This window comes from Odocoileus virginianus, chromosome 13, assembly GCF_023699985.2.
Source record: "Odocoileus virginianus isolate 20LAN1187 ecotype Illinois chromosome 13, Ovbor_1.2, whole genome shotgun sequence".
In the NCBI taxonomy this organism is placed as follows: Eukaryota; Metazoa; Chordata; class Mammalia; order Artiodactyla; family Cervidae; genus Odocoileus; species Odocoileus virginianus.
The window spans coordinates 23197242-23219318 of record NC_069686.1 but is presented as its reverse complement, the minus strand read 5'-3'; the positions used below and the strand labels follow the sequence as shown (position 1 = coordinate 23219318).

At 39.6% G+C, this 22077-nt stretch overlaps 1 protein-coding gene across 1 annotated transcript in view; it reads right to left on the bottom strand.

Annotated features, from left to right (window-relative positions):
- The window catches only part of SCN7A (sodium voltage-gated channel alpha subunit 7), a 77436-nt gene extending 60820 nt beyond the window's left edge, over positions 1-16616 (bottom strand). Inside the window, exon 1 of the mRNA XM_070476105.1 lies at positions 16293-16616. Coding sequence (XP_070332206.1) covers positions 16293-16302 — 10 coding nt within the window. The 5' untranslated portion in view covers positions 16303-16616. The remainder of the gene's footprint in view (positions 1-16292) is intronic.
- Between the last annotated feature and the right edge of the window lie 5461 nt (positions 16617-22077).

Here is a 22077-nt window from a genome sequence, read left to right as displayed (position 1 = left end):
TTTCCAGCCCAATTTCTGTCAAAACCAACTCTTCAAGTGACTCTACTGAGTCAGTAACAACTAACTGTCTATTCTTTATACATTCTCTTTAACCCTCATTGCAATTCTACTATTGCAAATAATGATTTTGTACTTGATTTTGCAGCATTTTCTACATGTCTATTTTGTCTCTTGTAGTGCCATCCTTAGGTAAATTTATCCTATTGATATGATATGTCATTAGACAGAAATCACATACATATGCAACATACACACAGATACACTAATCCAGAATTTTCCTCTGTTGTGTAAAATTGAGTTTTTTAATAGTTGAATCCATTACTTGCTATTAGTGGAAAGTAAGAAAAAAAAATAACTTGGTTAACAATAATGGAGTATAAATCATTGTGAGAATCAAACTAGTACCAGCTTTAAATAAGTGGTTTGTAAGAGATATTTTAACTATACAAATGCTAATCTCCAGACATCCAAGGAGAGGACACACAGTCCATTTCTTAATCCTGAAATATAAAAATGGAAAATAATCACTGGGACAACTCCTTACACCTTTCATGACATCACAGTTTTCTTGGCTTTTCTTTTAATTCCTACTGCATTAGGCATCTAAAGAACGACTTTCTGTGCTCCCTTCTAAGAATGTATATAGAACAAAATGCTACCCCTGCTTCAACTTTATTTGAAGCAATTTAAGCTCCTACCTATAAATTCTATTTCCCAAAATGTAAATAAAAAGATACTCAGTCTATCCAATGGATTTATTTTCCCTTGGTTCAGTCATTTGTGACCACACAGAGGGACTTTTCATAATAGCAATGTCTGCTTACGCCCAAGACTCTCCAAGGATATTGCAAGGATGGGGTGTTAAGCAATTCTAAAAGAGAGAAATATGGAATAGAAATATTAACATATATCAACTTGGAACCCTCTTTGTTAATTAGTGAAAACTAACAATTGCACATCAAAAAATTTACCTATTTTTCAAATAACTTGCTTCAATCATGCACAAAATACTTATTAAAGGACCATTAATAATTGTTTATACACACCATATGTGCATATAAACACAATGCTCAAAACCCTTCAAGCTAGGCTTGAATAGTACATGAACCAAGAACTTCCAGATGTACAAGCTAGATTTAGAAAAGGCAGAGGAACCAGAGATCAAATTGCTAACATGCACTGGATCATAGAAAAACTAAGGGAATTCCAGAAAAACATATACTTCTGCTTCATTGATTACACCAAAGCCTTTCACTGTGTGAATTACAACAAACTAGAAAATTCTTAAAGAGATGGGAATACCAGACCAACTTACCTGCCTTCTGAGAAACCTGTATGCAGGTCAAGAAGCAACAGTTAGAACCAGACATGGAAAGAGAAGAGTGAAAAAGCTGGCTTAAAACTCAACATTCAAAAAACAAAGATCATGGCATTCACATCACTTCATGGCAAATAGACAGGGAAAAAATGGAAATAGTGACAGACTTTATTTTCTTGGGTTCTAAAATCACTGCAGATGGTGACTATAGCCGTGAAATTAAAAGACGTTTGCTTCTTGGAAGAAAAGCTACAATAAACCTAGACAGTGTATTAAAAGGCAGAGACATCACCTTGCCAACAAAGGTCCATACAGTCAAAGCTATGGTTTTTCCAGTAGTCATGTACAGATGTGAGAGTTGGACCATAAAGAAGGCTGAGTGTCAAAGAACTGATGCTTTAAAACTATGGTGTTGAAGACTCGTAAGGGTCCCATGAAGAGCAAGATCAAACCAATTAATCCTAATGGAAACCAACTCTGAATATTCATTGGAAGGACTGATGTTGATGCTGAAGCTTGAATACTTTGGCCACCTGATGTGAAGAGCCAGCTCACTGGAAAAGACACTGATGCTGGGAAAGATTGAGGGCAGGAGGAGAAGAGGGTGACAGACGGGGGTAAGATGGTTAGATGACATCACTAACTCAAAGGACATGAGTCTGAGCAAACTCCGGGAGATAGTGAAGGACAGGGAAGCCTGGCTTGCTGTCATTCATGGGGTGGTAGAGTCAGGCACACATGAATGAATGAACAATAACATAGTAATACCTCACATATCAAGTTTTGTTGAGGGGAGTTAAAATGCTTTGAATACGTTCAATTTATGAAGACACACTACAAACAACTGAAGTTTTCTCTTACTTACACGTAGAATCTTCCTTTAAAAAATTTAATAAGCTTTCAAAATTGTACTCCTTACATGGAGTTCCTTGAATTGTTCCTTAATGGCTCATGGTTATAGGCTAGTATAAACAAAATCACAAACTTAGGAATTAGACCTACATTGAAATCCTAAATTCTGTTACTAATTCTGTTCTGTTCTTAGAGGTCTCAGTTAAACTACTTATATTCTTGAAACTGTCAGTCATAAAACTGGGATCCTACCTAGGTTAAGTAAGGATAAAATCAAGTAATGTGAATGAAATGCCTAGTACAATGATTGGCACATAATAGGTTCAAAATAAATAAAAATTTTAAACTGTGATATAATTTTATATCTTGGAATGATTGGTCAAATTTAATAGAATAATAGTATAGTTCAATACACATCAGGTTTTGAAATTTGAACCAAAACAACCTGTCTGCACAAATGCAGTAAGTGTATTTTTGCAGCAGAGAAAACTGCCAAGGGGATTTAGTTAAAAGTAACTGCAGTATCAATAAATGCTGATTTTGTCTACCAAGAAACTTAATATAACCTTTATCTATACTGAAGGAAAATGGAGGAGGCAGTTACTCTCTCTTCTGCTGTATTCCATGACCACAATCAAAAGGCATGCATGTAAACTGAAAGGTCTTCAAATGGGATCAGAATGTTGATAAAATTCAAATCATTCCATCTATTGGTGAGTTATTCATTGACTGTGACCCTATAGTCTTAGAACTTTCCAATCCTAGAATCTTTGAATTGAATTTTCACAGAGTATCATATGACCTAAAGGTTTTGGCTAAATATTAGATAAACTAAAACTATGCAGCATTGAATGAACAAAATCAAAAGCATTTTACAAATATCATTTCATATTAAGTAAAAACGTTTCTTTTATATTTTTAGGGATACATTCTAACTGCTAAGAAACATTATTAAGTTTATGTGTATCAAAACTATTGTCCTTAAAAGTAGATACAAAGGGATGTCATAAACTTATTGCAAAGATGCTACCATTAATGAAAATATTTTTGGACACCATCCATAGAAACCTCAAAATTTAATTTGTCAGTCAGTATTCTTATTCTATAGGCTTCCCTGGTGGCTCAGGTGGTCAAGAATCTGACTCCAATGCAGGAGACCCAGGTTTGATCCCTGGTGGGGGGGGGGAAGATCCCATTGAGAAGAGAAAGGCTACCCACTCCAATAATTCTTGCCTGGGAAATCCCATGGACAACGGAGCCTGGCAGACTACAGTCCATGGGGTTGAAAACGAGTCAGACATGACTGAGTGACTAACATACACATACATTAAATGTGTAATAGTCCAAATATAATCTTCTTTTTCTTTCTGTTATCCCTTCACAGCACAACAATCTTTGATTCCTCAGTCTGCCACCTACTAGCTATGAGACTTTAATAACATAGCCTGGGTAAACTTTGGAACCCCTCATGTACCTCACAGAGTCATAAACATGAAACCAGACTATATATGTAAGCCTGTCCCACAGTACTGACTACCACTGTTAATTCTCTCTCCCTACCTAGTCAGTTATACCAAAAGACTTCTTTAGTCATAATTTTGATGTTGAATGAAACTACCATGGTTGTTGACTAGATGAATAAATAGATAGTGGACACTATCTTCTATAGTATGATAAAGAAATGCAAGCACTTAATCAAATGAAACTGGCCTGCATATAACTTTTAGACAGCTGAGTGCAGATTATAAATTATTAATCATAAATCATAATTCAGTAAAAGCATTTCTGTGGGGAATTTATGAAGTATGATCCAGGCACTATGTTTTCTGGTGAGTGATCTTAATATAGCACAAATGCCTGAAAAATATAGAAAGATTAATAGTTAATCTGTCCATTAGACTGCTTTTCTAAAAAACTGAATTGCTAAAGTAAGATTTTGGCAAGAATTGTATCAAAGTCAACTCAAGTTCCGACTGTAACAAGTATAATTCAAAACATGCCACATTTATTACCTGATGATTTAAAGTGGCACAGCTAGAAATATTTCTATATATGAGGACAAGAGAAATATTTCTACATGTGAGGACTGACTGAAAGGCAGCTGTTAGGGCAGATCAAACATCTGATGAAAATAGCTATTGTATTCCCATGTGTATATAAGCTCTAGCCGCCAAAAACTGGTTCAGCCTTCACTCCACTTGCTGCATAACTAATATATATTCTTGAATTTTTCCTGTGTTGGAATGTCTTTACTCCAGTGTAGCTAACATTTTCTTTAACCCAACCTTTTCTTGCCCCTGAGATTGTTTCACCCTTTCCTGACTTAAATGATTTGATTTCTGGCTCTTGTCTTTACACTCTCTATAGCTGTGTTCTGCCCAGCGTTTAGCCAGTTTTGGTTAATTCTCCTCATTATGTGTGCCAACCCCTTCACAGATCACTGCCTTGTCATGGAGAAGGGACTTGCATAACTCAATGAAGCTATGAGCCATGCTGTGTAGGGCCACCCAAAATGGACAGGTCATAGCAGAGAATTCTGACTAAATGTGATCCCCTGGAGGAGGGAATGGCTAAATGAAGCAGGGCAAAGGCTAACTGAATTCTGCCAAGAGAATGCACTGGTCACAGCAAACACCCTTTTTCAACAACACAAGAGATGACTTTACACATGGACATCAAAAAATGGTCAATACCAAAATCAAATTGATTACATTCTTTGTAGCCAAAGACGAAGAAGCTGTATACAGTCAGCAAAAACAAGACAAGGAGCTGACTGTGGCTCAGATCATCAGCTTCTCATAGCAAAATTCAGGCTTAAACTAAAGAAAATCAGGAAAACCACTAGGTCAGCCAGGTATGACTTAAATCAAATCCCCAATGAATATGCAGTGGAGGTAATGAATAGATTCAAAGGATTAGATCTAGCAAACAGTGTGCCTGAAGAACTATGGATGGAGGTCCATATATTGCACAGGAGGCAGTGAACAAAACTATCCCAAAGAAAAAGAAAAGCACAAGACAAAGTGGTTGTTGGAGGAGGCTTTACAAATAGCCGGAAAAAAGAAGAGAAGTGAAAAGCAAGGGAGAAAGTGAAAGGTACGTACAACTAAATGCAGAGTTCCAAAGAATAGCAAGGAGAGACAAGAAGGCCTTCTTCAATGATCAGTGCATAAAACAGAAGAAAACAACAGAAGGGAAAGACTAGACATGTCTTTGGGAAAATTAGAAGTATCAAGGGAACACTTTGCCCAAAGATGGGCACAATAAAGCACAGAAACAGCAGAGACCTAGTAGACGCTGAAGAGTTCAAGAAGACAAGGAAAGAATACACGGAAGAACTGTACAAAAAAGATCTTAATTAACCAGATTACTAAGATGGTATGGTCAGTCACCCAGAGCCAGACATTCTGTAGTGTGAAGTCAAGTGGGCCTTAGAAAGCACTGTTATTAATAAAGCTAGTGGATGTGACAGAATTCCAGGAAAGCTATTCAACACCCTAAAGGATGACATTATCAAGGTGTTACGTTCAGTATGTCAGCAAATCTGGAAGACCCAGCAGTGGTCACAGGACCGGAAAAGGTCAACCCTCATCCCAGTTCCCAAGAAGGATAGTATCAAAGAATGTGCTAATTATCCAACAACTGCACTCATCTCCCACGCTGGTAATGTCGTGTTTAAAATCTTGCATGCTACACTTCAGCATCTGCAAATGAAGAGCTTCCAGACATCCAAGCTGGGTTTAGAAAAGGCAGAGGAACCAGAGATCAAATTCCCAACATTCGCGGGATCATAGAGAAAGCAAGGGGATTTCAGAAAAACATCTGTCTCTGTTTCAATGACTACACCAAAGGCTTTGACAAGTGTGGATCATAAGAAACTGTGGAAAGCTCTTAAAGAGTTGGGAATACTAGACCATCTTACCTGTCTCCTGAGAAACCTGTATGCAGGTTAAGAAGCAGCAGTTAGAATCCTGTATGGAACAACTGATTGGTTTAAGATTGAGAAAGAAATACAACAGGGCTGTCTGCTGTCATGCTGTTTGTTTAACCTATATGCTGAGCACATCATGAGAAATGATGGCTGGATGAGTTACAAGCTGGAATCAAGATAGGTGGAAGAAACCTCAACAGCCTCAGATATGTGGGTGACACCACTCTAATGGCAGAAAGTAAAGAGAAACTAAAGAGTCTCTTGATGAGGGTGAAGAAGGAGCATGAAAGAGCTGGCTTAAAACTAAATATTAAAAAACTAAGATCTTGGCATGTGGCCCCATTACTTCATGCAAAGAGAAGGGGAAAAGGTGGAGGTAGTGACAGATTTCCTCTTCTTGGGCTCTAAAATCACTGCGGATGGTGACTGGACCCATGAAATCAGAAGAAAACTGCTTCTTGGCAGGAAAGCAATGACCAATCTAGACAGTGTGTTGAAGGGCATAGACATTACTCTGCCAACAAATGTCCACACAGGCAAGGTTATGGTTTTCCCAGTGGTCACGTATGCTTGTAAGAGCTGGACCACAAAGAAGGCAGAGTGCTAAAGAGTTGATGCCTTCAAACTGTGGTGCTGGAGAAGACTCTTGAAAGTCCCTTGGAAAACAAAGAGACCAAACCAGTCAAGCTCAAGGGAAATCAACTTTGAATACTGTTGGAAAGACTGATGCTGAAGTTTAAGCTCCAGTACTTTGGTCATCTGATGCGAACAACTGACTCACTGGAAAAATCCCTGATGCTGGAAAAGATTGAGGGCAGAAGAAGAAGAGCACATCAGAGGATGAGATGGCTGGATGGCATCACCGATGCAAAGGACATGAACTTGGGCAAATTTGGAGGATGGTGAGGAATAGGGAGGCCTGGCGTGCTGCAGTCTATGGGGTCGCAAAGAGCTGGACATGACTGGGAGACTGAACAACAATATGTGTGCCTAACTTAGGATTGACCTACTTCAGGTCCCAGTTCTGGGCTTTTTGGTGGCTTCAGATTTTCTGATTGCTCAACTCTATCCTCCCTTAGTTTCCTTGTCCTAACCCATCTCAGACCCCTTGTTAACACATTATTGGAATATGTTATCTTACAGAAGACTTCCCTGGTATGACGGTGAAGAATCTGCCTGCAGTGCGGGAGACATGAGTTCGATACCTGTGTTGGAAAGATATGGCAACCCACCCCAGTATTCTTGCCTGGAGAATCTTCACAGACAGAGAAGCCTGGCTACAGTCCATGCGGTTGCAAAGAGTTGGACATGACTGAGCGACTAAGCACAGCACATGTTGCAGAAAGTGGCTGCAAACACTCTCAAAAATTTATCTCTCAAGTCTCTCAAAAATATATCTACAATCATATATGTTTATAATTCTATATTTTAGCTTTTTGGTTTCAGGTATGTTTTTAAAAAGTGAGCTCTAATTTTCCTTTAAAGATTGTTATTGCAGTATGACATGTCATATAGGGCAATAAGTTTAACCATGGTGTTTCCTTTTGACATTCATTTATCAGTCATTTGTGGAACAAGTATTTATTAAGTGCCAAGCATTGAGCTAGGTATCAGTGCTGTAAATATTAATAAATTATAGTTACTGAATTTAAGGACAATGGGAGACAGACTTGTTAACAAATAAGAATCAAGTTATCTTGGTTATCTCTGAAAATTATTATTTCAAAGCAAAAGAGATGCAAATTAAAATCATCTCCAACACTAGTGGGTCTGGATTCTAGAGAGTTTGTCAAATTTTCCAACAATGAGAATTAACATCTCTCTTCTTGAAGAAAGAAGCACAGTCAAGGACCTTAAACTTCAGAATGACAGTCAATACACACAATAGGAAATCACAGCTAGCATCAGTTAACAGTCTATCTGCATCTGATTGCAAATTGCCTGAGAACAATGAACAGAAAGCTTACTGGCAGCTGAAATACCAAGAAGGGATGCAGATCACTGGGTATAGGATCCCAATGAGGGTCTCCAAGCTCAACAAAAAATACTATTCTGACAGTGATAAAGGCAACAGAAAGCCTGATTGCCAGGAACATAAAAGGTTAAACTAATTCTACCCTAAATAGTCTTACTTGAATCTTCTAAGAAAACAACTGCTTTGGTTTCCTACCAGTGAGTTTAGGAAAGTGGTCTAACTCAATATTCTAAAGCACTCAATGTTCCCATTTTTTCTAGGTATTCTCAAAATTTCCACTGCTTTGTCAAAGTGGCCTCTGGGATTTCTGAATTACCCCTTGTTACACTGAAAAAATGAGCACATTGTAATGGAACTGGAATCTTCCTAGAATTGTACTTCTCATGAACCCAAAGATCTGTTAGATCATTAACCAAAAATTCCTGGCCAGTAGCCATATTAGGGGTTAACAATATAAAAAAAAAGTACTCTTTGCCACTTCCCATAGGAATTCAAAGGGGCTTTGTCATGCAACTAGATTCTATATGTTGTCTTCAGTCCTAAAGTCCTTGATGCAACTAGTTCCCCTGAGGTATAAGATATGATCTCAATATTTGTTTTAAAAATACAGAACTGGAACTATACCTTGGTGCTCCTGGGACCATACACAACCAGTTGACCTCCTTAAGCATCCTCTCATTCTGCACTGAAACTGTGGATTTTCTTAGCCCTTTATTGTTGCTCAGCTTCTGACCAGTGGAACTAAGCTCATAGATCCACAAATGGTGCCCTAAATCTGCAAATCAGATGGAACAGCTCTGGACCAGTTGTCCTCTAGGGCCAACCATAAACCTCCAGCACCTAGTCTAGCTCTAGGTTAGCTTGAGATGGGCACAAAACCTTCAATAACATGGTCCTGGGTGGTTGACTAGATGTGAGCATGTCAAACCTGCAGTTTATGAATCCTGAGGCCTCTGAGATGATGGGGAAGGGAAGAGGATGGTGGCCTTGGATCAACATCCCGATACTGAGAGTTGTAGGGAAAGAATACCTTCTCATGCATCTGATTTGAATTATATCAGCTCTTGACTGGATATTAGTGCTAATATTGAAAATGCAGGAGTCAGCAGCCCAACCCATACAGACAATTTCAGAGTATCTTGGGCTAGGGCCCTTTGGGATGAACCTAATGCAGCCTGCTAGAGAGAAAGATTCCTTGGCTGATAGCCATGCTTCATCTAACCACCCTCATAAAGCAAGCAGAGACATCATTACATGTTGTTTTATGTTCTCTGATATCCCAAGTATGAGAGACAGATGAGGCTTATACCAGAATTTCTGAGGCAAATACCTGCTTTGGAATATCACTTCTCCAAAGGATCACATGCTTTTCACTCTCTGGACCCCTTATCTCCCTCAGCTCTAGAACTTTCCTGATTCTGTGGGTGCCTTGACCTTACCAGATGTTGCCATTCTGCCACATGTGTTCTGGTGCAAAACAGGTCTAAAGTTTGAAATAAAACATGCAACCAGAACATCCACCTTATCCTGTTGCTCCCAGTTTCCCCCCAAGATAATAAATCTAACTTTTCCCTTCCACCCTTTCCTTTTGTTTCTGACCCACTCAGTTTCATAGTTCAGTCGCATGACCAGGAATCACAGGGTTCTTGGGACAATTTGAGTGTATTTTTGTTGCTGAGAACTAATTATTTATGCTATTCCCTGTCTGTTTCAAAAGAAAGCATCTGAGTTAGATGATGAATGACACAGTCACTCAACCAGTCGTCTCATGCTCAGCCCCTTGGTAGCTAAGTTCCCAGGAAGAAGGCTGTGTGGATAAGCAGCACTCTCAATCAGCAACTGCAGCTGCATCGTCTCAGAGATCATGAAGGCCAGGGAAGAAAGGGGCTACCAGAAGTCAGTGTTTTTTTCTCTCCCTCCGTATCCTATTACCCACTGCTTCCCTGTCCCTCAGTTCAATTCCCAGAGCACACCCTACCAGTAATGCAGCCAAGCTGTGAAGACAGATATTGCACATGTAGGTGACTGTCCAGAGCACTCACAGCCTCTTCACTTTCATTTTTCCCACCTGAAGGAATTAAAACTACTGCATCTAAGTAATCAACCCATATGCTTTCTGGGAAGACAGAGTTGATCCTCAGCATGAGAAACAGATGCTAGAATAGCTTTGCCAAAGAGAATCATGAAATGTTTTACTCTGTATGGGATAATATATATATATATATATTTATTAATTCTCTTAATACATTTACCAAAAGATTTAGCATAACTTCCAAAGGTGTAGACCTGTACAGCAAGATAATTCAAACTAAAAAAAAAATGAAGCAAAAATTAGCACCATAGATCCATAGAGAAGGGATAACAGCAAATGTCAATTTCACTCTGACAGGAAATAGGAAATAAAGGGTAAAATGACTTCTCACATGCTTTCCAAGCTATTTTGAGACAATTTTGCTATCAGACAAGGACAATGCAGCAAGCCTCTTGCACCAATTACATTCAGTTATTTGCAAAAAAATGTAATGATAGTAGTAACAAGGCTGTAAACATTTGGAGACTAGAATGTACTGCATGCGTGAGGGAGACAGAGTTAATGTAATGATTAACTGGAATCTCTGTATTGTTGAGAATATAGGAACCACACCTGATTTAGTGAAGAATTTAGATCATATTTCTATTCATTGGAGCCTTTTGATTGCACTTCATAGATGTATTATGGCTTATATTTCATCTTTCCCAGTTTCTGTAATGACTCACAGCTAAATTCTATGATTCAAAGCCCTTTCACCAAGAGTTCTCAATTGTTTTTTCTTCCCCAGGGTTTAGAACTCAAATGATATTAGATGCATTGCTTTTTTCTCATGAAGGATACAAAAATATTTTAATTGTCTTTTAAGAAGCATCAGGAAAGATGAGTCATGGTATTTTGAAAGATATGGTAAGATTAAAACAATCAATAATTTTAGCAGTAAAACTCTAGAGACATAGTGGAGAGTCTTCCCAATGGACGCCATCTTTGGCAGGCTAGGATACAGAAGTAATGGGCCCTCTCACGGTTCAGTTGAGAGTGTAAACAAGTTCATTTTTTTCTGAAAGATTGCTTGACAATACCCCCTAAAATAATGCTGAATGAACTCTTTCACCCAGCAGTTAAACTGCCCTATGAATATGTTGCTGAAGTTTAAGTTCATATGGAAAGATTCACCAAATAAATTATTTAGTGAAAAACATAGTGTTGAGAACAGCTTGTATTGCATTCAAAGAACATCTTTGAATAAAACATTTTAGATACACAGTGGCATATATGCTTGCACATGCATGACGTTTTCCCTCTAAAACGAAGAAACTGCTATGTCTCTGGAGAAGGACTGAAAAGGTGTCAAAGAGCTCTGTTGCTTTCTTGTTAGTATTTCTATCCTCATGCGTGCTTGCTCACTCAGTCATGTCTGACTCTTTGTGACCCCACGGACTATAACCCACCAGGCTCTCCTCTATCCATGGGATTCTCCAGGCAATAATACTGGAGTGGGTTGCCATTTCCTACTCCAGGGGATCTTCCTGACCCAGGGATTGAACCTGTGTCTCTTGCGTCTCCTGCATTAGCAGGTGGATTCTTTACCACTGTGCCACCTGAAAAGTACTACTTGAACATAATTTACCATGTACATGCATTATTAAAATCCAGAAATGTAAAGTTTACACACTGAGGCTTGGGGATAAAGGAGATTGACCAGAATAATGCCAATCCACCTGGGATTTTATAGCTGTCTGTTCCCCAGGACTTCAGCCTATTTCTTTTTCTGCTTTGGGATCGTATTTTTCACTTCAGTTGCTTACTTCCTGTTTAGCTTTGATTATCTGACTCCTACACTTGGACCTAGATTCTGCCTGCAGCTGTGGTCATTCTGATTTGGCTTCAATACATCCACTTAATTCTGGACTCAACTCCCTCACTATGACAATTTCAGCCAGCACATTCCTAGAATATATTATTCTGCAGAAAAAGTAGTAAATAAGTAATTTTCTCAAAAATATAAATATGCATTGCCATTTTGTTTTGATTCTATTTCTAAAGAATTTTTTCATTCTGGGTACTTCTCTGGATTTAAAACTTAGGAAAGAAGTCTTGGAAATAAATAAATACCAGCAAAAATCTAAAGGAATACGTTCCATCTTTCCCGCAAATTAAAAGTTCTACTTTGGGAAATGAAGTGAGAGGTGAAAGGGTTAGTTGCTCAGTCGTGTCCAATTCTTTGCAATTCCATGGGCTGTCGGCCACCTGGCAGGAATACCGGAATGGGTAGTCATTCCCTTCTCCAGGGGAATCTTCCCAACCTAGGGATCAAACCCAGGTCTCCTGCATTGCAGGTGGACTCTTTACTGTCTGAGACACCTGAACTCTCCTCAAATCTAATAGACTCGAATTCTAGGATGGTTCACTAATATAACCAGGAGATCAGGTCTTTGGAAGAGTCGTCTTTCCAGAGAGGTGCAGTTCAGGAATTCAGATACCACACATTCACAGTGGTATGATTTATACTGAGGAGAAGAAATCTGGGCAAGAGTCTTATGAGAGAGTCTTAGCACCCAGTCTCTTTTCACATCCACTTAAAAGAACAAGCCCAAGGAAAGGTCAATGGAAAGGTCGATGCATGTTTGAATGCTTTGATAGGATGCAGGAGAGTAAGTGCCTGTGGGAGATGAACTCTCACCAGGGTGAGAGTTAGAACCGGCAGTGGAGGCAGAGAATAGTTCCAGGAACAAGAAGGAAAGTTGCCTGGGTTTTAAGCATGCCCACTTGAGCTTCTCTATGGCAACCTCATGGTTCACTAGCAGGGTCCCTTGTTTCCTTGTTTCTGTGGATATGATAATAATTTATAGCTGTGCCTGTCCAGGCCACCAAAACAAGCACTTTGGGGAAAAGCCAGAATCTTTCTAGAACTAGTTATTCTTGTGATCCTAGTCAATCAGCCCTTGATCACAAGAATCTGGCCAGAGGCCACCTAAGAGCTAAGAACTCAAGAGGGAGGAAAGTATTCTTGCTCCTGTGAGAATAATACAAAAGAGAGCTTGCTATGTATGTAACTTCTAGACTCATTAGCAATCCTGAGACCCTCTGGCCTATGGTTTCAGGCTCCACTGAATCTGTGGAAAAATTTAAAAACATTTAAAAACATTTAAAAAACATTAAAAAAAATTAAAAACATTCCAGAACTCGCATAGTCACTGGAACCCAGGATGCCTCTTAGAACTGGCTATTTACCTCTGCTCCAGGCCACTCTGAAACAGTCGGTCTGCTTTTCCGGGATCTACTTATACCACCCTGAAACTACTCTAGCTTTTCAAAAGTGGAACCAAATACACAGACACCAACTCCTTCTCAAATTGGAAAGCAACTAGAGAGGAGCCATAAAACATACTAGGGTGAGACCAGCTATGGACTAGAGCCAAAGCCAAATCAGTTGCTTAGACCAGGCAGTCTCTGCAAAAACCCAAAGAATGAGAGGTTGGTGGATGGGGAGCCTCACTGGGTCATTTAAAGCAGGAGAGAAGGAATATTCCACTCAGTACCATATATACAAGCAGGGAGTACAGCCCCCAGTCAGTATCCTCTTATGTCCTAGTTTAAAACCAAGTGCCCTGGACAGAATAATCTTTGATCTTTAAAATCAGAAATTTCCCTGAGTGGGGCTTCAACATTTTCATTAAGCTTCTGTTTGATGCTGATACACTCCAGCACCTGGCTGTCACCACAATCAAAACTGTCACAATCAAAACTGTCCACAGAGCTGGCTGTCCTCAGTCAGCAACAAACTGAGTCAATCCAATCAGAAACACTGTGTATACAACAGAGATATGTTATCTACGCAAATGAGAGTTCCCCACATAAGCATAGAGTATAATCTCGAAAATTTCCTCTTCAACATTAAAGGTTCCCTTTTTCAGTGTTGAAGAGGTAAGACCTTGTTTGCATGGCCTTGGTTAGCCCAAGTTAATAGAAGAAAAGTGGACCTACTCAGGGGAAAATGAGGTTTGTCCATAAAGTTAGTGTCATATGATGGTTGCTTGTCAGGGAAGAAAGATGTCCTCTCACAGTGGACCAATTGTGACAGGAGTTAGCGGAAATCATGGAACCAGACTCCCAGGAATCTTGAATGTCTCTTTCAGGCTGATGCCTCCACCATAAGTTTTCAAGAGAGAGTCTATGGTGGTAGGTTGAGGGTTGAATATGTCAGTGGTGTTACAGATCCTGTCATAATGAGATCTAGGACTGGGACATATTAGGATACTTCTTTCCTAAGTGAGACATTGAGTAAATTATGGTTGTTCCCATTTCCAGTGTGCTTTAGACCTGTATTCATCCTCCCTGCACAAAGTTAGTGGGAATGTGTCAACGATCCTCCCAGAGCCTCTCCCACAGGAAACAGAGGACCCAGTTTCTGGGTGCTTAGCTCCAGGGCCCCCTCTCCAGTAACTGACACAGCAACACAGTATCCAGTCATTTGAAATCTGTTGGTCCTTTCCCTGGGCCTATGTCCTATTTCAGCTTTTTCCCCTGTTTTGAATACATTGGTGGTAAAAAGGAGCTCACAGTACCTCTTCCTTCAGTGAAGAATTTTACTAAATCCTAGCTATCAGGAATAGTGTATTTATGCCTAAACTTTGACTTCTCCTGTGTTAATTAGTGGACCAAACAAATTCAGCAATATCCAAATATTTGATGGTTTCATTCCAACATACACCTAAAACAATTTAAAACTAAAAAGAGGAAGATAGTAAAGCATATTTTGAGAATATTCAGAAGTGTTTAAATATGAATTGTTATCCAAGGCACACAATTTTGTAAGGATGGAGGCTCACAGGTTGAATATACTTTAAATTGTTTTGGTGGCAGTAGTTCATGACTTGAATTTGAATTTTGCTTCCTCTAGTGCATTCTAGTGAGCCCTGTCAAAACTTATACTGAACTGGAGTTTAATTGAGAGCTAGAGAGTGAAGTGGATGAAAAAGAGGAACAATTCCTTATATAAGCAATAGTTACACACGGTACTACCTTTACATAAACCTCCATGTAATCTCTCTCATTTGGTCCTTATCAGGATCTGTAATTTTTTATATCATTTACAAATAAGAAACATAAAGTTTAATCAAAAGTTAAATAACTTCAATTTCATGGAAACAAACGTAAAGTTTTACCACATTAAATTGAAAGTAATTTGTCATATTAAATTCAAAGTTTTCTTCAGTGATTAGCTCATCAGTGATTAACCCAAGTAAGCTCATCAAATTATTACTCATGGGTCTTATCTTCTTTACTTGTAAAACTAGAGGTTGGGTTACAGAAACTTGAATTAGGGCTGGTCATAGCAGGGCCTGGCTTCCTTATATTTGCTATAGACTACATGATAGCTAGGAAGAAAAATATTCACAAAAAGCACCACTCAGACTCCTTCCCATTTCAAGAGATTTTTCTGGCCAGTATCCAAACTTGACTCCATTATTTCCACTAATGAAAGGAACCCATTAGTGTGTTATTCCACGTGAATTCATCATTTGTCCTTCTTAGACTGATATCCTAAGTATTGGAAGCAACATATAACCAGAGTCACCATGAACAAATCATCATCACTTTCCAAAGAAAACCTTCAGAAGGTATGCATATTACAGAGCCAAACAATGGAAAAATGAAAACAAAAACCTGTTGATCCAAACAGTACCAAAATGCCCAGCCATTAAAACTGGGCACGCTATTTCCTATCACATTTGTGCTGCTAATTTTATACTATTGATTCTTACACAAAAAGCACCTATCTTGAAATCACTAAGTTACTTGGAGTAAGAGAGAAGATTCGTCAGAAGAAGTCTACTTTATCCGGCAGAAGCTTTTATTCCTTCTGTTCTATTATTGTATCATGTAACCAAAAAGTCATTGGAATACAAGGTGTTTAGATATTTTACTATACCAGAGCATCTTGCTTTCAGAAACTTACCTGGCGAGATGAGAAGACTGACCACACATAACATACAGTGCGGAGAAAACATTCACAGACCGTGGCTGCTGGTGAAGCGGTTCTCAATCTGAGCCCAGAACTTCCCACCGGGGACCCTAAGGGAGTTTATGGGGTGGGGCAGGCAGGGTGGGCCGGAAAGTCCGGCCGCAGACGGCAGTTATCACCAACCTGGGACTGGGCACTCAGCAAGAAAAAGGTACTTACTTGCTGCCATGTGACAGGCTTCCACCAGCACCTTCGGGAACCCCGAGAAGCTGGGCTCCCTGGACCCCCTTTCTCCTCCTGGGTTCCCTTTCCTCCGGATCTCTGCTTTCCTGAGTTCTGGCTGCTCAGGAGGTGGCGCCTGCCCGCACCAGCTGATGCCACCCAGGCCACGACAGCTCCGCAGTCCACGGACCCACCGAACTGCCGGCTGCAGAGTGTCTCTGGGGCGGCCGTCCAGTCAGTCCCCCAAAGACCTCTCCTGCCCAGAGGCGCAGTGGAGTCCTGCCCGCCGCGGGGAGGCCGCTTTTGAGCCCTCTGGAGTCCTCCCGCCCCTCTCCCAGCCACGCCACGCTCGCCGACTCCCTCAGCCCCCGGCCGGGGCGCGCCCTCAGCCTCTGGACCCGGCGCGGGCGGGGTGAGGACGACCCAGACGGGCCGCGGCGGCGGCGGCGGCGGCCCGTGGCGTCTCTTCTGCCAGCTGCTCGGGAAGGGAGGGGGCGAGAGGAGCAGGGCGGGCGAGGAGGGGCGGCGGGCCGAGGGCTGCTAGGGCCAGAAGGAGCGGAGCATCCGGGACGAGCCGGGATGCGGCTGGGGGTGGGCCAAGAGACGCGAATCGGAGGGACAGGAGCGGGAGAGGAGGAAAAGGCAGCAAACTCAGGTCTCTACCTCTAGTCGCTTGCTTTGTCTCCTTGCCTCGCTGTCTCCATAGAGCCTGCCAGGGGCAGATGTCAGCCTGCAGCATCCAAATCTGGACGTTGCTGTAGAGGTGTGCTCGGCTTCTGGGGGTGGGGGGACGGTGTGCGGATGTTTAGGAAAGAATGGGTTGGAGTCCCTACAACCTTCTCCCTGGAGATGAGATTTCCTTCCCATTCTGGTCACTTGAGACACAAGGACAGAGGAACAGTTATCCACATGTTGAAAAACTAGCGCGCAACAGCGTACTTCTGGGTGGCGAAAAGATGATGGACCCGCTTTCCCAGAGGGAGTTTGGAAATTTTGCTACATCACAGAATATTCATTTTATAACCCAGTCTTGTTCAGTAGTGAAGTTTCCTCAACAACAACAACAAAAAAGAATCCTACAACATAGATAATAAAAGTAAGGAAAAGGTAAAAGAAATTATGTGCATTTATAAGAGGCTCAAATTTTATGTCCCAAGGCATCAGACAGAAAAATAAAGAAAACTAAGCTAAGTTCTCTCCAATCCATGTCAGAAATAGCATGCTTCATCCATGATTCATGGAAAAGATCTTATTACTTCTATTTTGTTTGCTTGTTTTATTATACACTTGCTATGGAAAGTTTCCAAATATATACAAAAATAGAAAGCATAATAAACTCCTATGTACTCAGCCTCAACTATTGTCAATATGAAGTCAATTTTATCTATACCCACATTTTTACCTTGTATTAATTTAAAAGTAGTACAGTTATTTGGAGAAGGCAATGGCACCCCACTCCAGTAATTTTGCCTGGAGAATCCCATGGACGGAGGAACTGCAGTCCATGGGGTCGCGGAAGAGTCAGACAGGACTGAGCTGCTTCACTTTCACTTTTCACTTTCATGCATTGGAGAAGGAAATGGCAACCCACTCCAGTGTTCTTGCCTGGAGAATCCCAGGGACGGTGGAGCCTGGTGGGCTGCCGTCTATGGGGTCGCACACAGTCGGACACGACTGAAGCGACTTAGCAGCAGCAGCAGCAGCAGTACCGTTATTTTATTTTATCCAAAAAATCAGCACATGTCTCTGAATGATAGGGGCTCCTAAAGAATAACGCCCCCCTCCCAAAAAAAAAAACCCAATACAATTATCATACCAAAAACTAACAATCATTATTTTGTAATCAAACATCCACTTGATTTATTTTTAATAGACAATATATGAATTACCAGCCTCTCTTCCTCACACCTTGTGGTTGGTTACATTCCAAGTAGATTTTCTAATTCACTGATCTTTTCTTGAAGCAATTCAACTTACATATCCGCCTCACCCAGTAAAATTCTATGCATCTTTCTGTACATTCAATCATAGTACAAATAATAAAAATTTGATAAAATTTAAAATAAATAAATAATAAAAACATGATAAAAATTTAACCAATATAAAATATCTAATACTTTAAAGTTTAAATAAGATGTCTGACATAAAATAAAGAGAAATACTGCTTTGTATAAAGTGCAACTAAAACAGGCAACTAACCCCAAGCGGTTGTGCAAACCAGTAATAGAAACCTGAGGCAAACAGAAAGGAAACCAATGATACTAGATTTACCTTCTGAGTTGAGTAACCAATTTTTGTTGTTATTCTGGAGCAAATATTTTCTCTCTACTATAGATAATATTACTATGTTAATCTGACAAATTCTTAGCAAATATTATGCTCCTAATAATAATAATAGCTGATAATCACACTTTGGGTTGCTGTGCCGGGGCAAATGTTTGGTGGGAGGGGTTATTTGCAGTATGTTTTCCAGGCCTCTGCCTTAAGAATCTTCTCTGTTTCAAGCTGTGCTTCCAGAGTATGTACTTAGAAGATAGAAGCTCTAGACCCGCTTGCCCTGCTGCTCATCAGGAGAAACCTTTTCTATCACACTACACTTGAACCAGATAAGTCTCTGGGGGAATTATTTCCCTCGAAGCCTGCTTCAGTGGAGGCTGTTTATTCTAACCTCAAAGATGTTAGTGTCAGGAGTGTGGATGGGCTTGGTGTTTTGATTCTCACTCCACATCACCACATCAAGAGTTGGTAAAACCTTAAACAATTATCCAAAAATACAAACAAATCAAAACATACCTTCCTTTGAAAGTATGGCTACTAGCTGTATCATCCTTTTCTTCTTCTGATCAAGCATTCATCTTTGGCTTCCACTGTAGCTCAGCTGGTAAAGAATCTGCCCACAATGCGGGAGAGCTGAGTTTGATCCTTGGGTTGGGAAGATCCCCTGGAGAAGGGAAATGCTACCCACTACAGTAATCTGGCCTGGAGAATTCCATGGACTGTAGTCCATGAAGTCACAAAGAGTTGGACACAACTGAGCAACTTTTACTTTTCTGACTTTATATTTTTATTAATTAAGGATTTATTTTCTGGTTGACAGTTTCCCCTGCTGTCTGGATACTTAACAAATTTCTCATCCATTTGGATGCTGGTAACCATTTTAATAGCCTAGTTTCTAATTTCTTCCCTAATAGATGATTTTTCTCTAGTATGTTTTGGCTATTAAATCCCACACTCAAACTTTGAATCTTGTCATAGCTAGCAACTACTTGCTTTTCTCTGTAACTTTTATCTGACATGCTAAATATCAGTTGCTGATTGTTTTTTTCTGTTTTTTTCCCACAAGAATCCATGCTGCATGACAAAGGGGAATTGTTTATTCCCTGTTGTAAGATACTTAGAACAGAGTGTGTAATACAGTAGGTACTCAGTAAATCTGCTAAAAGAATGAACCCTAAGCATACTTTCAGTTCACTGAGTGCTTCTTGGAAGAATGTGGTGATTCACCAGTGATAAATCATAGGCCACATGTAATATGAAGAATGTGAAAATTGTTGATCTGCTTTCATTCTGCTGAATTTATGATACTTATGTACTTTAATGCTTCTGTAATACACAAGTGTGAATATTTCCCCTGGCTGCAGAATCTTGATACAAAGCACAGAACTGTCTAAAGAGAAGTGATAGAAATAAGAAAGTCCAATGTTTTGTCTGTGGGGAATGCCAAGACACTCAGAGAGATAAAGCATTCAGCATCAAAACAAAACCCTTATTCTAAGCTACTAAGGAACAGACCTTGGTTTGGGATTGTTGTCAAAATCCAGGCCTAGATATTTTTAAGGATGAATATAAAATAAACCATATTGTAGAAACATGTCTCTGAATCACTCAAATTTTATGACTGTTAAGAGTTCATATTTTCTTTTGCAAATACTAACTTCCCACATCATGTGTAATATCACAAGCAAATGCCTATGATCCTTTTTGTCTTAGTCAGTTAGAGCTGATATAAAATATATCACAAACTTGGTGGTTTATAAATAATTAAAAATCATTTTTCACAATTTTGGCGGCTAGAAAGTACCTGCAGAGTGAGGTTCTGTGTTGCAGACTGCAGGTTTTTCATTGTATCCTCCCATGATGAACTGAGACAGGACAAAAGCTCTCTCGTGATTCTTATACAGGGATTAAATCCACTCACAAGGGCTCCACCTCTATGACCCCATCTAATCCTAATCACTTCTCAAGGGCCCTGTCTCCTAATGCTGTCACATTGGGGAGTAGGGTTTCAACATGTGAATTTCTCTGGAGGAGTACACAAAGATATCTTCCTTTCAGTTTTCATCATCCTAACCTACCTACATCGTCAGTGCTGCAAAACCAAAATCTGTTTCTTATGATTATTTTTCTTTGTATATTCTACTTATGATTCTGACTATATTTGAACTCCTTAGAACTGTTCCAAGAAAACCTTGCCATAGTTTTCAATTCTACCCCAAGTTCCAGAACTATAAGAATTTGGAAAGTGAACAAAACTGTAAAAAGTTGCTTAAACAGTTGCAGAGAAACAAAATAAATGTTTTGCTTCTTAAGGATTCTCAGAATTGAAAGAATAGACTGTAGATGGTGAGAGTCAACTGGAGTCCCCCTACAAAAAAAGTGGGAAAAAAATCTTTTTAGAGCTTTAATTATCAGTCGATAAATTACTAAACTGATTCTAGTTTATCAGATTCCCTGAAATATATGTGTATGTAAACAATGTCCCATTTTTGACTGTTTCCCAAAATGTTCCAAATAGTCAACAGAGACTATCGATGAAAAGCCAAATTAAACATTGGAAATCAGCAGGGAAAAATACGTCAAATATTTCATTTGGAAAACACATTCATATAGTATAAGGTGGACCATTCTGTGCCTATATTCATCTCACAGTTTCCTGTGGTGCCAAGAATCAGATTGGACAAATCACAGACACATCTGGAGTCTGTGTTCAGAATGTTCCTGATCACTGTGAGCATTGATGTTTCAGTGGTATAATCCTCACCTGCCAAAAGGTTGTTGATCACAGTGCATTCCATCTTATAATTTTGTATCCAAGATTCATCTATTAAGTGATTTCTAACCAGTCTGGAGAGACTCAAAATACTTTCTAGTGAAATAATAAAACACAAAACAAAGATAATTACAAAATCACAATTGTTTTTATCTGAATGTTCCATTATAATTTGTGTGTCCATATGTGAAATAATTGAATATATGCATGTAGTGTGTAAAAGTAGGATTTGACTACAGTAACAAAAACCTAAAAAAAACTGTGGCTTAAATATGGTATAAATTTATTTCTCTCAAGCCTAATAATCTATATAGAGGGGAATTCAGGATTATAAAACATCACCAAATAAGCCTCTTTCAATTTTGTTGATCTGCCATCTCTACTACATTATACAATTGTTTGCAGGATTCAGGATGGTTCATCAACACGTTTGTATTACAGTAGGAAAAGGGAGTAAACAAAATGTAATTCACACCAATTTCGTGAAAGATAGCACTCCAAAGGTTTTCTTTTACACATTCTTGAGCTCATATCATGGTGGCCAGAACTTAAACCCATAGATACAACCTGGGGAACGTCATGTGTATTCTGATGTCTATTTGGTAAGCCAAAAGTTGAGGCTTCTACTAATGTAGAGAAAGGTAGGAATAAATATTGGGTTTGACAAGTAACTTCTGTCATGCCATGTCTGCATCTGCAATTAGCATTCTGACTGGATTGAATGCCCTCACC